Here is a 13,773-nt window from a genome sequence, read left to right on the forward strand (position 1 = left end):
GGAGAAAGGGGAGATGTTAGTCAAAGGATAGAAAGTTAAACAGCAGTAGGTAGTTTAACAGAAGGATGAAATTTTAGTGATTTATTGCATAGCATGGAGACTGTAGTTAATAATCATGCAATATGCATTTCAAAATTGCTAATAGAGTTAAATCATTTTCACCGTAAAGAAGTGATAAGTAGGCAAGGTGAAGAATATGTTAATTAGTTCCATTTAATCATTTCACAATGTCTACATATATCAAAGCATCACATTGTACCCCATAAATATATACAATTATTATTGGTCAATTGAAATAAAATTATAGATTAATTTTTGAAAAGACCCTACTTTCAATGTTTTTGGATATATTCCCAGAAAAGGTATTGCTAGGTCATATGGCAATTCTATTTTTAATTTTTTGAGGAACTGCCATGCTGTTTTCCATAGCAGCGACACTATTTTACATTCCTATCAACAGTGTGCAAGAGTTCCAATTTCTCCACATCCTCGCCAACGCTGTGATTTTCTGTTTCTTTGATAGCAGTCATCCTAATCGGTGTGAGGTGGGTGATATCTCATTGTAGTTTTGATTTGCATTTCCTTAACAATTAGTCATTTTGAGCATCTTTTCTTTTGTTTGTTGGCCATTTGCATTTCTTCTTTGCAGAAACGTCTATAGGAATCCTTTGCCCATTATTAAATAGAAGGTTTGGTGTTTGTTGTTGTTTTTACTATTTAGTTGTACGAGTTCTTTTTTTTTTTTTTTTTTTTTTTTTTTTTTTTTTTTTTTTTTTTTTTTGAGTCAGAGTCTCACTCTGTCACCCAGGCTGGAGTGCAGTGGCGCGATCTCAGCTCCCTGCAAGCTCCGCCTCCCGGGTTCATGCCATTCTCCTGCCTCAGCCTCCGGAGTAGCTGGGACTACAGGAGACCGCCACTGCGCCCGGCTAATTTTTTGTATTTTTTTTTTTAGTAGATGGGGTTTCACCGTATTAGACAGGATGGTCTCGATCTCCTGACCTCGTGATCCGCCCGCCTCGGCCTCCCAAAGTGCAGGGATTACAGGCGTGAGCCACCGCACCCGGCCACGAGTTCTTTATATATTCTGGATGTTAACCTCTCATCTTGATATGTTGTTTGCAAATATGTTCTCCCATTCCAGAGGTTGCTCTTTCATTCTGTGGGTTGTGTCCTTTGATGGACAGAAGTTTTTTAGTTTTTTGTTTTTGCCCTCCAATATATCCTTGTTAAAGTTTATAATTTTGATGTAGTCAGTCCAATTTATTTATTTTTACTTTTGTTGCCTGTGCTTTTGGTGTCATATCCAAGAAATCATTGCCAAATCCAGTCATGAAGTCTTTTTCCCCTCAGTTTTCTAAGACATCTATTGTTTTAGCTCTTACATTTAGGACTCATCCATTTTCATTTAATCTTGTGTTTATGGTGAAAGGTAAGAGTCTAACATCATTCTTTTACATGTAGATATCCATTTTTCCCAGCCCCATTTGTTGAAAAGACTGTCCTTTCCTTATTGAATGATCTTGTCTCCCTTGTTAAAAATCATTTGACCATATATAAGAGGGTTTATTTCTGGGATTTGTGTTCTATTCCATTGGTCTATATATTTATCTTTATGCCAGTACCATAGTGCTGATTACTATAGCTGTGTAATACGTTTTGAAAACAGGGAGTTCTTCTTCTTCTTCAAGATTGGTGGGTATTTGGAGTCCCTTGAGATTCCATATGAATTTTAGAAAGGATTTTTCTATTTCTGCAAAAAATGCCATTGGGAATTTATAGAGATTACATTAAATCTCTAGATCACTTGGAGTAGCATTGACATCTTCGCAATAGTAAGTCTTCTAATCCATGAACACAGGTTGTCTTTTCATTTATTTGTGTCTTCTTCTTCTTTTTTTTTTTTTAAGACAGAGTCTCACACTACCACCTGGGCTGGAGTGCAGTGGCGTGATTGCAGCTCACTGCAACTTCTGCCTCCTGGGTTCAAGCAATTCTGCCTCAGCCTCCTGAGTAGCTGGGATTACACACACCCACCACCATGCCTGGCTAATTTTTTGGATTTTTAGTAGAGATGAGGTTTCACTATGTTGGCCAGGCTGGTCTCAAACTCCCAACCTTGTGATCTGCCCGCCTCGGCCTCCCAAAGTGTGTGAGCCACTGAGCCTGACCTCTTAATTTCTTTAGCAACATTTTGTAGTTTTCAGTGTATGAGTCTTTTTTTTTTTTTTTTTTTTTTGAGACGGAGTCTGGCTCTGTCGCCCAGGCTGGAGTGCAGTGGCCGGATCTCGGCTCACTGCAAGGTCCGCCTTCCGGGTTTACGCCATTCTCCTGCCTCAGCCTCCCGAGTAGCTGGGACTACAGGTGCCCGCCACCTCGCCCTTCTAGTTTTTTTGTATTTTTTAGTAGAGACGGGGTTTCACTGTGTTAGCCAGGATGGTCTCGATCTCCTGACCTCGTGATCTGCCCGTCTCGGTCTCCCAAAGTGCTGGGATTACAGGCTTGAGCCACCGCGCCCGGCCCAGTGTATGAGTCTTTCACCTTCTGGGTTAGGTTTATTCCCAAGGATTTTATTTTATCTTATCATTTATTTATGTATTTTGAGACTGTCTTACTCTGTCACCCAGGCTGGAGTGCAGTGGCTCAATCTCGGCTCACTGTAAACCTCCACCTCCCAGGTTCAAGGGATTCTCCTGCCTCAGCCCCCTAAGTAGCTGGGATTACAGGTGCTTGCCACCTACACATGGTTAATTTTTGTATTTTTAGTAGAGACAGGATTTCACCGTGTTGGCCAAGCTGGTCTCAAACTCCTGACCCCTGGTGATCCACCCACCTCAGCCTCCCAAAATGCTGGGTTTACAGGCATGAGCCACCATGCCCAGCCTCCAAGTATTTTATTCTTTTCAATGCTATTGCAAATAGAATTGTTTGCTTTCATCTCTCTCTCACTCTCTTTTTTTTTTTTTTTTTTTTTTTTTTGAGACGGAGTTCACTGTTGTCACCCAGGCTGGAATGCAACAGCACGATCTCGGCTCACCGCAACCTCCGCCTCCCGGGTTCAAGTGCTTCTCCTGCCTCAGCCTCCCAAGTAGCTGGGATTATAGGCATGTGCCACCACGCCTGGCTAATTTTGTATTTTTAGTAGAGAGGAGGGGTCTCCATGTTCGTCAGGCTGGTCTCAAACTCCCGACCTCAGGTGATCTGCCCGCCTTGACCTCCCAAAGTGCTGGGATTACAGGCGTGAGCTACTGCGCCCAGACTTTTTTTTTTTTTTCTTTTTTTTGAGACAGAGTCTCGCTCTGTCTCCCAGGCTGGAGTGCAGTGGCGTAATCTCAGGTCACTGCAACCTCCACCTCCCAGGTTCAAGAGATTCTCCTGCCTCAGCCTTGTGAGTTGCTGGGACTACAGGCACATGCCACCATGCCTGGCTCATTTTTGCATTTTTAGTAGAGACAGGGTTTCACCGTGTTGGCCAGGCTGGTCTCGAACTTCTGACCTCATGTGATCCGCCCGCCTTGGTCTCCCAAAGTGCTGGGATTACAGGCGTGAGCCACTGTGACTGGCTTTTGCTTTCACTTCATTTCATTTTCAGATTTTTCATTGCTAGTGTGATGATTTTTGTGTGTCGATTTTATTTCTTGCAACTTTGCTGAATTGGGTTATTTGTTCTAAGAGTTTTTTGTGTGTGTGTAATTTAAGTCCCTCCTGATGCCTGTTACATCTGGCCAGGAGACTGCTCGTCCTGGCTGCTTCCTTCCGTCACTTTCCCCGTGGCTTCTTATGCTGCAGTCGTCACTAAGAGTATCAGGAGAGAGTTGCTTTGCTATAATACAACTACTGCCACCAGCAAGACTTTCTGGGTTGGTTAAACTGAAAAATGGACCAGTATTTTTAGGATGTGTCTGGTAGTTGGTGCCCCAAGGCTGGATCTTTCCCTACACTGTCCCTACAATCATTACATTTCACCAACATGGAGGTGATTTGGTGTGAGTGGCCTAGAAACCAGAAACTTGAACACCTCAGGAATTTCTTTGGAGCAACTTGAAGCAGAGGCTCCTTCCTTGAACAGCATCCTGGTGCCCTTTCTGAAGAAGCAGTCTGGACTGATTATGCTATGATTACTGGGATGTCAACCCCATCATTTGCTGCATTCGAATCCTCGACCTATATGACCAGCTGCACAAGGCAGCTTCATGGAGATGGGCCTCTGGGAGCCTAAGCCACTTGTTTTGGATTCAAAAAGCTTTTGAGGCCGGGCGTGGTGGCTCACGCATGTAATCCCAGCACTTTGGGAGGCCTAGGTGGGTGGATCACCTGAGGTCAGGAGTTTGAGATCAGCATGGCCAACATGGTGAAACCCCGTTTCTACTAAAAAATACAAAAATTAGCCGGGCATGGTGGCATGTGCCTATAATCCAGTTACTCGGGAGGCTGAGGCAGGAGAATCACTTGAACCCGGGAGGAGGAGGTTGCAGTGAGCTGAGATCGCACCATTGTTCTCCAGCCTGGGTGACAGAGCAAGACTCAGTCTCAAAAAAAGAAAAAAAAAAAAATAAGCATTTGATAGAAGATCAAGCAGTACACATCAGTTGCCAACAGGAAAATGTAGTTATACCATTCAATCATATGGCTTTCCAACTATGTCTCAACTCTACACTGATGCTGCTTTCTAATTCCTTCCAATCCAGGACGGTTGAGCCTCCATGTTTGATATTCCCATCTTTCTAGGATCCTTCCCACCACTAATGGGATACTTTTATTCAGACATTTCTGATTTGCCTCTTGTAGCATCCGCTTTTTACCAAAATGATAGAATTTGACCTAGAAGAAATTGAATTATTTGGGCTATATCCCATCATCATCTCTCTCTGGAGGCAATGATCAGCCATCAGAATCTTCAGATCTGTGGGTTTGGGGGGCTACTCTTAGGGGTCCAGCATGTACTTCTTTTTGACTGGGTCTCTTAAGAAACTTAACCCACCATTTCTGGGTCACCTGAGGCTCATGACCACTGTGACCCAGCTTATCCTCCTGTCAAACACAATCAAGGTCCCTGTAAAGTGCCAAAGACGATACCAGGATTTAAGGTGATACCTGGGAAACAGGAGCCTAGAGCCCACCCCATGGTAGGTACTCATTTCCATTCCAAACTCTGTACATCCCAGTAGTCCAGAACCATAGGGTCAGTGCCCTGAAAGAGAAATGGAAAAAAAAATTTTTTTAGATGGAGTCTCACTCTGTCACCCAGGCTGGAGTGCAGTGGTATAATCTTGGCTCACTGCAATCTCCGCCTCCCGGGTTCAAGCCATTTTCCCACTTCAGTCTCCTGAATAACTGGGATTACAGGCATGTGCCATCATGCCAGGCTATTTTTATATTTTTAGTGGAGATGGGGTTTTACCATGTTGGCCAGGTCTCAAACCCCTGACCTCAAGTGATCAGCCCACCTTGGCCTCACAAAGCGCTGGGATTATGGGCGTGAGCCACTGTGCCCTGCTGAAAATTCTTAACTTGTGAGATTCTCACTGGAAAAGAGGATCGGAAAATTTCATGGGTCAAGACATGAGTTTGAACTGACCACCATCAGCAGAAAAAGCAACAAGAGGCAGAGCAGATGAAGGATCAGATCACCACTGTCAGTACAAACCTCTTTTCTGTCTTATGGGCTCTATCTCAGCCTGTGATGTCTCTCTTCCTACACAGGGCTACCTGGATTCTGGTCCATGTGGTATGACATCTTATCTGGGTGCCATCACCGTTTTTCAGACCCTACCCAATGACACAGCTCCACTACAAATTAGGGCATTGTGAAGCCCCCCTTGGAACTATGAAGGCCCTAAACTCTTCTCAGCCTCTCCCAGGCCTTCTGCAGCCCAAAATAACTTAGAACAATGGCATGATCTTTTGGGGTTTCATTCTCTGGCAAAATGAGCCCATTTTCCAATGTCAAGGCAAAGCCATCAGGTTGGTCAAGAGACTCATGAAAGACCTTTCCTGTCTTCTCAGGCTCCTGAACAGGATGATCTCAGATCCCCCCTCATACACCAGCTGGAACTCTGTTCTCTATCTTCTAGGTCAGTAATTTCAAAGGGCTTTCCTTGGAGCCCCTCTAGGGAGTATTAGGGGAGGATCAAGCAAGACGAACTCCACCCCTCCTTTTCTAGCTTCAGTCACAGCAGTTTCTACTTTTCTCTTACATTTTGAGCTTCATCCTAATATTTACGTTAGAACAATGTATTCCACTGATTTTTCAAAAGGTTGGGAAACCAGTGGTCTGTTCCAAGGGCACTATTCTATGGTTGACACCCCCAGAAGCAAAGCACACCCACTGGGTTGTACTCTCATCACAGAAGGTCAGTGGCGAGACCTTCTTTCCTCCATCAGAATTCCAGCCACAAGTCCATTATCCATCCCCTCCCCAAGGATCATCAGGTAGTACCTCTCTGGACAGAGGGCAGAATTTTGCTAAAACACATTTTGCCCACCTCTTATGAACTTCAGCCCCTGCCCTCCACACAGACATAGCATCGTCAGACAGACAGACACCTCAGGATCCCCAGGGCAACCTAGGCCAAACCCCACAACACCTGGGTGACACATGGACACACACATAGTCTTGTTGGAGATTTCTCCCCTGCTAACTTCAGTCAGTTCTGAACAGTCTGTTCTTCCTTTGCTGTCACCCAGGCTTCAGTCTATGACCCCCCTCCACTAGCCTTGTTTCCCCTGCACTCAGAATCCAAGGACCCTCATCTGCCTAGTCAAGCTGGTCAAGGAATAGAACCATTTAGGATGGGTTTTCCTGCACTCCAAGCTCTTGAAGATAAAGCCTGAAGCCAGTTTCCTATCCACTCCTTCTCTCCCAACTTGTATTGTCCCCTACATGGTCAAGCCCCATCCCAAATTCAGAGATTTACATTGGTTTAGAGAAAAAAGCCACACTTTAACAGCAGGCTGAACCCCTCTACCCCAGGCTCCCAGAGAGTGTTCCTGAGGCCTAACTTGCTGGATATGCAACAAAACCCTAGTTTCCAGCCCCAGCTCTCCAGTTTTCTTCGAGGTACACAGGCCCAGCATGCCTTTCCTGCATTTCTGCCACTCCCATAGAAAGGGTAGACACAGGGAGGAATCAGACTGGTTCTCTGATGGCAATCCAGGTCTGCAGGCAGAACTTTTTATCTAATATCATGAACATTTTGGGAGGCATTAAGGGCAAGAGGACAGGGGAATCAGAGGGAAGGATACAGACACAGCACTAGAAGCTTGCTGAAGGGACAGGGTGGTGGAGGTGGGAGTTAAGGAAAGGGGTCAGGGGTTCAGCAACTGTAGTAGGGAAAATGCTAATGTTGGAGGCTCAGGAAACCAAGGTCCTGCTCTCTGTAGGCCTTTGGGAGGGGCATCCAGGTTGGATGTGGTGCAGAGGTTAAGGATTCATCATGCCAGTGCTCAGTGCCTAAAGATGAGGCAGTAGGATGAGAGGACTGTTTTGTGTGCTGTTTCTAAATCCAGAACCCTCCTTGATATGAGCAGGAAGGGGCATTGATTCTAGCCAGCACTATCAGGCTGACCAGCAAGGATGTACTTCTCTTCTCTGGACCCAGTCTGAATAGAAAGGCTTTCTCTGAGCACCCTCTTCCTTAATACTACAGAAATGGTCCGAAACAGCGTTTCCCAAACTCTAAGAACAGAAAGGTCAAACATGTAAAACCATGCGTATAGGGCTGTACCCAGTCAAAGATATCAAGACTGTATCACTCCCCACAAGAGCAGCCCTGAGACTCTCTGGGTTTCCCCAGGACCCAGGTTTTCCTGATGGAAAGCTGAGCTGAGGTCCCTTCTCCAGATCCTTTCCCCAGATTCTGCCCCTCAATGAAAACCAACCCTGGAAGCTCAGGGCCTTCTCACTCTCTCTGCTTCCCAGAGTGAGACTGGTGAGCTACCTTCCTAAGTTCCTCGGGCTACTCTTGGGGGATCTAGGAAGACTTGGGGTCCCCAGGTCATTCCTGGCTTTGTCTCCAGAGGACCGAAAGCTGTTTGTGGGGATGCTGGGCAAGCAGCAGGGTGAGGAGGACGTCAGACGCCTGTTCCAGCCCTTTGGCCACATCGAGGAGTGCACGGTCCTGAGGAGTCCTGACGGCACCAGTAAAGGTGACCTGAGCTGACCCCGGGATTTCCTGGTGACCCTTCCTCACTCTGGGCCACAAGACTCTTTGGCCCCTGTGGCCTGAGCCACCCGCTCCCTCTGTCCTGTCCCAGGCTGTGCCTTTGTGAAGTTTGGGAGTCAAGGGGAAGCTCAGGCGGCCATCCAGGGTCTGCACGGCAGCCGGACCATGGCGGTGAGGGCGGACTCCCCGGGCTGAGGGTGAGACCAGTGGGGTGGGGACGGGCTTCTCCTCCCCAAGTGTGCTCGGTGCCCCGCGAAAGGACCTGATTGGGAAGGCGCTCGTCTCCGGGCCGGGGCCAGGGTCAGAACCGGTCACCACGACCTCCCCTGCCCTGTCCAGGGCGCCTCGTCCAGCCTTGTGGTCAAGCTGGCGGACACTGACCGGGAGCGCGCGCTGCGGCGGATGCAGCAGATGGCCGGCCAGCTGGGCGCCTTCCACCCCGCGCCACTGCCGCTAGGGGCCTGCGGCGCCTACACCACGGCGGTAGGTACCCGGCACCTGCGTGCAAGGGCGCGCAGGTGGGTGGGCCAGGCCTGGGGCTAGGAGCACGGGCAACTGACTGCCCCTTGGCCCTCCACTCTCGCCCATCTTTCCTCCCAAAGATCCTGCAGCACCAGGCGGCCCTGCTGGCCGCGGCACAGGGCCCAGGCCTAGGCCCGGTGGCGGCAGTGGCGGCCCAGATGCAGCACGTGGCGGCCTTTAGCCTGGTGGCTGCTCCTCTGTTGCCCGCGGCAGGTACGGCGCCCAAGGACTAGGGCGCGCCTGGGAGGGTCCGGGCGGGGCCGGGCGGCGTCCTGACTCTCCGACCTTTTCCGCCATCAGCAGCCAACTCCCCGCCCGGCAGCGGCCCTGGCACTCTCCCAGGTCTTCCGGCGCCCATCGGGGTCAATGGATTCGGCCCTCTGACCCCCCAGACCAACGGCCAGCCGGGCTCCGATACGCTCTACAATAACGGGCTCTCCCCTTACCCAGGTGGGCCCCCCGCTCCGCCCAAATCCCCCCGAAATGGAGTGGGGAGCGGGGGGATGGGGGGTAGGGCCTGGCTTCCCTGGGAAGAGATCCCCCTCCTTCCCTGCTGCCTCTCACAGCCGCCGTCCACCTCCCACACTCCCTGAGCTTCTCACCCACTCCACTCGCTCGCTTGCCTTCACCGTGGGCCTTGCGCCCCTCTCTCCCCAGCCCAGAGCCCCGGCGTGGCTGACCCCCTGCAGCAGGCCTACGCTGGGATGCACCACTACGCAGGTTTCACTTGGCGCTACGCGGCCTGGGGGAGGTTGAAGGGCCCCAGAAAGAAATAGGGAGAGTTGTGGGGGATTTAGGCTCTGTTGCAAGGAGTTGAGCCTCCCATCCCCTCCTACTCGCAGAACGACCTCTCTTGGGGTGAAGGTTATGGTGGACTGGGCTGAATTGGTCAAAAGCGGCCAGGCACTTGGGACCCTGCTTGGGGAAGGGCTCCTGGGGATCACTGCCCACTCCCACCTCTGTCTCCAGCAGCCTATCCGTCGGCCTATGCCCCAGTGAGCACAGCTTTTCCCCAGCAGCCTTCAGCCCTGCCCCAGCAGCAGAGAGAAGGTGAGGGACTGGGGACTGGAGAGCAGAGCCTGGTGGGGCTGGACTCAGGGTCCCTCCCCTGAACCAGCCTGCTACTGTTCCTGCAGGCCCGGAAGGCTGTAACCTCTTCATCTATCACCTGCCTCAGGAGTTTGGTGATGCGGAACTCATACAGACATTCCTGCCCTTTGGAGCCGTTGTCTCTGCTAAAGTCTTTGTGGATCGAGCCACCAACCAGAGCAAGTGTTTTGGTGAGCTGAGAACCTACCCCTAGGCCTCTCCCACCTCTGACTATAAAGGATTCCCTACAGACCCTACGATTGTCTTTCCATAATGCAGTGATTTCCTGAGATTGAATGTATGGCACAAAATGGGGTCACAAACCAGTGATGGGGCTAAGCTTAGGCCAAGAACAAGCCTTGTTCAGGCACGGTGGCTCATGCCTGTAATCCCAGCACTTTGGGAGGCCAAGGCAGGTGAATCACTTGAGGTCAGGAGTTTGAGACTAGCCTGGCCAATATGGCAAAACCCCATCTCTACTAAAAATACAAAAATTAGCTGGGCGTGGTGATGGGTGTCTGTAATCCCAGCTAGTCAAGAGGCTGAGGCAGGAGAATTTCTTGAATCCGGGAGGGAGAGTTTGCAGTGAGCTGTGATGGCACCACTGCACTATAGCCTGGGCGCCAGAGCAAGACTCCATCTCAAAAAAAAAAAAAAAAAAAAAAGAACAAGCTTTATTTCAGGTTTACCTGGGATGATGATCAGGTGTCCACTGGGAATGTGGCCAGCTAGGTCAGAGCTTTGGAGTCTGGCCAGGGCACGAGGAGTTTGGTTCTGAGACCAAAGATCTCTTCCAACTCCAACGATGTTCTGAGGACCAGAATGGGAGCTGTGGAGGGAGACAGCCAACACATGCCAGGAAAAACACGGAAACATCCCGATCAACACACTGACCCTGCACACACACTCAGAGTTGCCTCCTATCCTTCCAAGAATCACACCTTTAGGAATCTCAGGCCGTCTGCCTATGACTGTATATCCATGTGCAAACAGTGGAGGGGTATGTGTTTGATGGAACTGGCCGGAGGGGGCTGGGTCAGAGGCCCTGCCAGGCAGAGTTCCCAGCTAATCTCTTTGCCTACACCCTCCAGGGTTTGTTAGTTTTGACAATCCAACTAGTGCCCAGACTGCTATTCAGGCAATGAATGGCTTTCAAATTGGCATGAAGAGGCTCAAGGTCCAGCTAAAGCGGCCCAAGGATGCCAACCGGCCTTACTGACCTGCTCTCACCGACCAGCCACAGAAAGGTGAGTCCCTGATGGACCCCAGGTAGATGAGGCCTGAGTGATGAGGCCCTCCCAGCTTTGATGGTCCTCCTTTTGGGACCTTGGAGGCATCCACCTCTGAGAAAGTCTGGGATAGAGAGAAGAGCCAGGAGCTAGGGGGAATCCTCAGATGGTGACTTTGCTTTTCCTTCAATCCAAGTAGATCAATTAGACAACATTCCTGCCCCGTAGTCTAGGAGAGACAATCAGAGTCTTTTCTGCCTGGGGAAGCAGTTCTACTCCAGAGATAGCCAATGAGAGTAGAGAACCTGTATGTAGGGAGGGTCCAGGAGGCTGGAAAATGAGACTAGAAAAGTAGCTCTGGGCCAGTTTTCAAGAGTCTTCAGGCCATGAGTTTCGACTTTATCCTGAAGATGAGAAAGAACCATTGAGGAGCTTAAGCAGAGAAAGGACTAGAAGTAAGGGCTGAGATAATGGCAGTGAACATGGAGATGGAGGAAGAGAAGCAAACATGCTTCAGAGGTAGAATCTGCAGGGCCTGGTGGGTGATGGAGAGAGAGATGGGCCAAGTTCTTTTACATTTTTGGCAAGGTCATGGGTCCATAGGATGCTGCCTGCAACTTTTAGAGATTTTCTGTCTCAGAAGGCCCACATGGCCCTGCCTCACTTTGAGCTACCCCAGGAGCCTTCTGGAGGGGATGTGGGGTTGGGGTCTTTTGCTCAGGACTCAAGTCTGGCTTCAGTGGACTGGGCTGCTGCCTGGGTCCTGCTGCAGCCCTGCTCTTCAGGAAGAGAGGTCCAGCCACTCATCCGAGATGTCACTGATGGGGGCAAGCTGCTCTTCTGGTCTTGCCGTCCAAGGTGATTTTTGCCTTTTTTCTTCTCTCTCTCTTTATCAATTAATACACAACAACAGAAACGGAAGAGTGAGAAGAAAGGAGAGGAAAAGCACAGAAACGCTTGAGCAGCCCTTCCCAAAGGAGCAGCTGCGGACAGACGGAGGTGGATCCGACCCAAGGCTGGTGCCTGGGGCTAAGGCCACTCTAAGGATTGTTTTTATCAAGTGCGTTGTTCTGTGCCTGCAGCATAGAGCGCAGGCTGGCAGAGCAACTAGGGCTGGTGAAGAGTGACTGTCCAGGGGAACCAGCAGAGGGCGTTGGGGGTGCCAAGGGCTTCTCCGCAAGGGAAGCCCGGATTCACTTCTTTCAAAATCATATCATTCCTTAGAGTTTAGGGACCAAAGGACTATTGCTTTTTTAAGAATATATATATCTATATAAATTAAAACAAAGAAACAAACAAAAAAAGACAAACAACAAAAAAAAGACAGTATAGAGTCTCATAAAAGCTGCCTTTAAATATCCCTAGGAGACAGGGTGAAGGAGACCCTTGACAGCCCCAGCCTAGGCAGAGGGAGGCTGTAGAAAGATTGTTCTGTGTCTCATTCCCTCTGAAGCCACTCCCCGACCCTGCCCTTTTAAAAATAATTAAGGATTTGAGGTCTAGGCTCATATGCAGGTAATGAGAAAGTTATGGAAGCAGTGAACCCGCAATCCACAATCCTCAAACTCAGAGTGCATCCCGGAAGAGGCCCCAGGCGGAGCTCAGGTCCACCCTGGCCTTTGCCATCCCAGGAGGCCCCCTAGCCAGCAAGAGTGGGACTGCCTTTCCTGTGGAACCACTGCTTCCCCAGGCAGGAAGAAAGAGGGAGTTCTGGCCACCTGAGCCTTTCCCTTGCCAATCCAGGTAGACAGAGGCCCTGCCTTTGGCTGAGCTGAGACACCTCTTGTTTCCCTTCCCCTTGAACCAGTCCCAATGTCCCCTTGCTCCAGGCTACCTTCTGTCTCTTAGTCTAAGTTTGCCCACCTGTAAAGTAGATTCAGGATATCTGTAGAGGGCTGTGACAACAGACTTGGAAGGTTTGCTACTGTATATACTGCCATTGAGAAGGGGAAATTTTTCAACATGTAGAAGCTTCAGAATTAGAGGTCCCTCTTTACCCCGGACCTGAGAGGGAAGTAGATGTTTTGCCAAAATACTTCTTCATTCCTTTAAAAAGTACATCTTTCCTATGCAAGAGTGTCTCACATGTGCTTAACCGAGGTGCTTCTAGTTGGTGAGCAGTGTTGAGCTTAGAAGTGGTGTGTGCTCTGTCTGTCTGTCTTTGTCTGTCTGTTGTATACAGTGGGTGCCATATAAAGCTGATCAATGGTGGTGCTTCCTGCCTGCTTCTGTGAGATGGGCAAAAGATTCAGCTTAGAACACCATGACTCACCTTGCCTTGGTCAGCCTTTCCTGGGCCTGTAGGGCCTTGCACATATTTTTCCCAGGAGGATTTCCCCTCCACCCCACAGACATGGATCAGCTTAGTCTGAGGCCCCAGCTGTGTGGGGTCACTCTAATCCCCAGATGTTGCTGAGGCTGAAGGCCTCTGATCTGATAACATGTCAGATAGTAAAAGATGTGGGGGTGGGGTTGGAGGACTCCTCCTTCATAACAGTTTCTAAGAAAACTTGTTCCCACCTGTTCTTCTGTCTTCGACTCATTTTTGGAGGGAATGGGAATGAAACATAGATCTGGCAGTAATATTACCAGGTAAGGTGTGATGGACATCCACAAATATTTTCCAACTGAGAGAAGAACCAGAGGGTATATGTACACCAGCACAATGCTGACACCTAGAGTGACCATCCTGGACACAAACAGAGACACACAGTACCTGCACCCTCAAACTGATATTCACATGGAGGCACAGAGTCCTCTCAGGCTAGGTG

General features: G+C 49.4%; 1 protein-coding gene across 11 annotated transcripts in view; it reads left to right on the forward strand.

Moving 5' to 3' along the window:
* Positions 1-13,527, forward strand: part of CELF6 (CUGBP Elav-like family member 6) — a 36,058-nt gene extending 22,531 nt beyond the window's left edge. For 3 of the 11 annotated variants that reach the window (XM_017895782.1, XM_017895790.1, XM_017895784.1), the window contains 10 exons: positions 8,017-8,145; positions 8,254-8,333; positions 8,502-8,645; positions 8,765-8,897; positions 8,985-9,134; positions 9,342-9,404; positions 9,654-9,734; positions 9,821-9,964; positions 10,865-11,020; positions 11,916-13,527. In XM_017895782.1, coding sequence (XP_017751271.1) covers positions 8,017-8,145; positions 8,254-8,333; positions 8,502-8,645; positions 8,765-8,897; positions 8,985-9,134; positions 9,342-9,404; positions 9,654-9,734; positions 9,821-9,964; positions 10,865-10,992 — 1,052 coding nt within the window. In that variant the 3' untranslated portion in view covers positions 10,993-11,020; positions 11,916-13,527. Of the gene's footprint in view, positions 1-527; positions 546-6,003; positions 6,072-8,016; positions 8,146-8,253; positions 8,334-8,501; positions 8,646-8,764; positions 8,898-8,984; positions 9,135-9,341; positions 9,405-9,653; positions 9,735-9,820; positions 9,965-10,864; positions 11,021-11,915 lie in introns of those variants that run through there. The other 8 variants (XM_017895788.1, XM_017895787.1, XM_017895785.1 and 5 more) reach the window with 6 other exon arrangements.
* Positions 13,528-13,773: the final 246 nt, after the last annotated feature.

The sequence above is a fragment of the Rhinopithecus bieti genome, unplaced genomic scaffold (genome assembly GCF_001698545.2).
Source record: "Rhinopithecus bieti isolate Rb0 unplaced genomic scaffold, ASM169854v2 scaffold_27022, whole genome shotgun sequence".
Classification (NCBI taxonomy): Eukaryota; Metazoa; Chordata; class Mammalia; order Primates; family Cercopithecidae; genus Rhinopithecus; species Rhinopithecus bieti.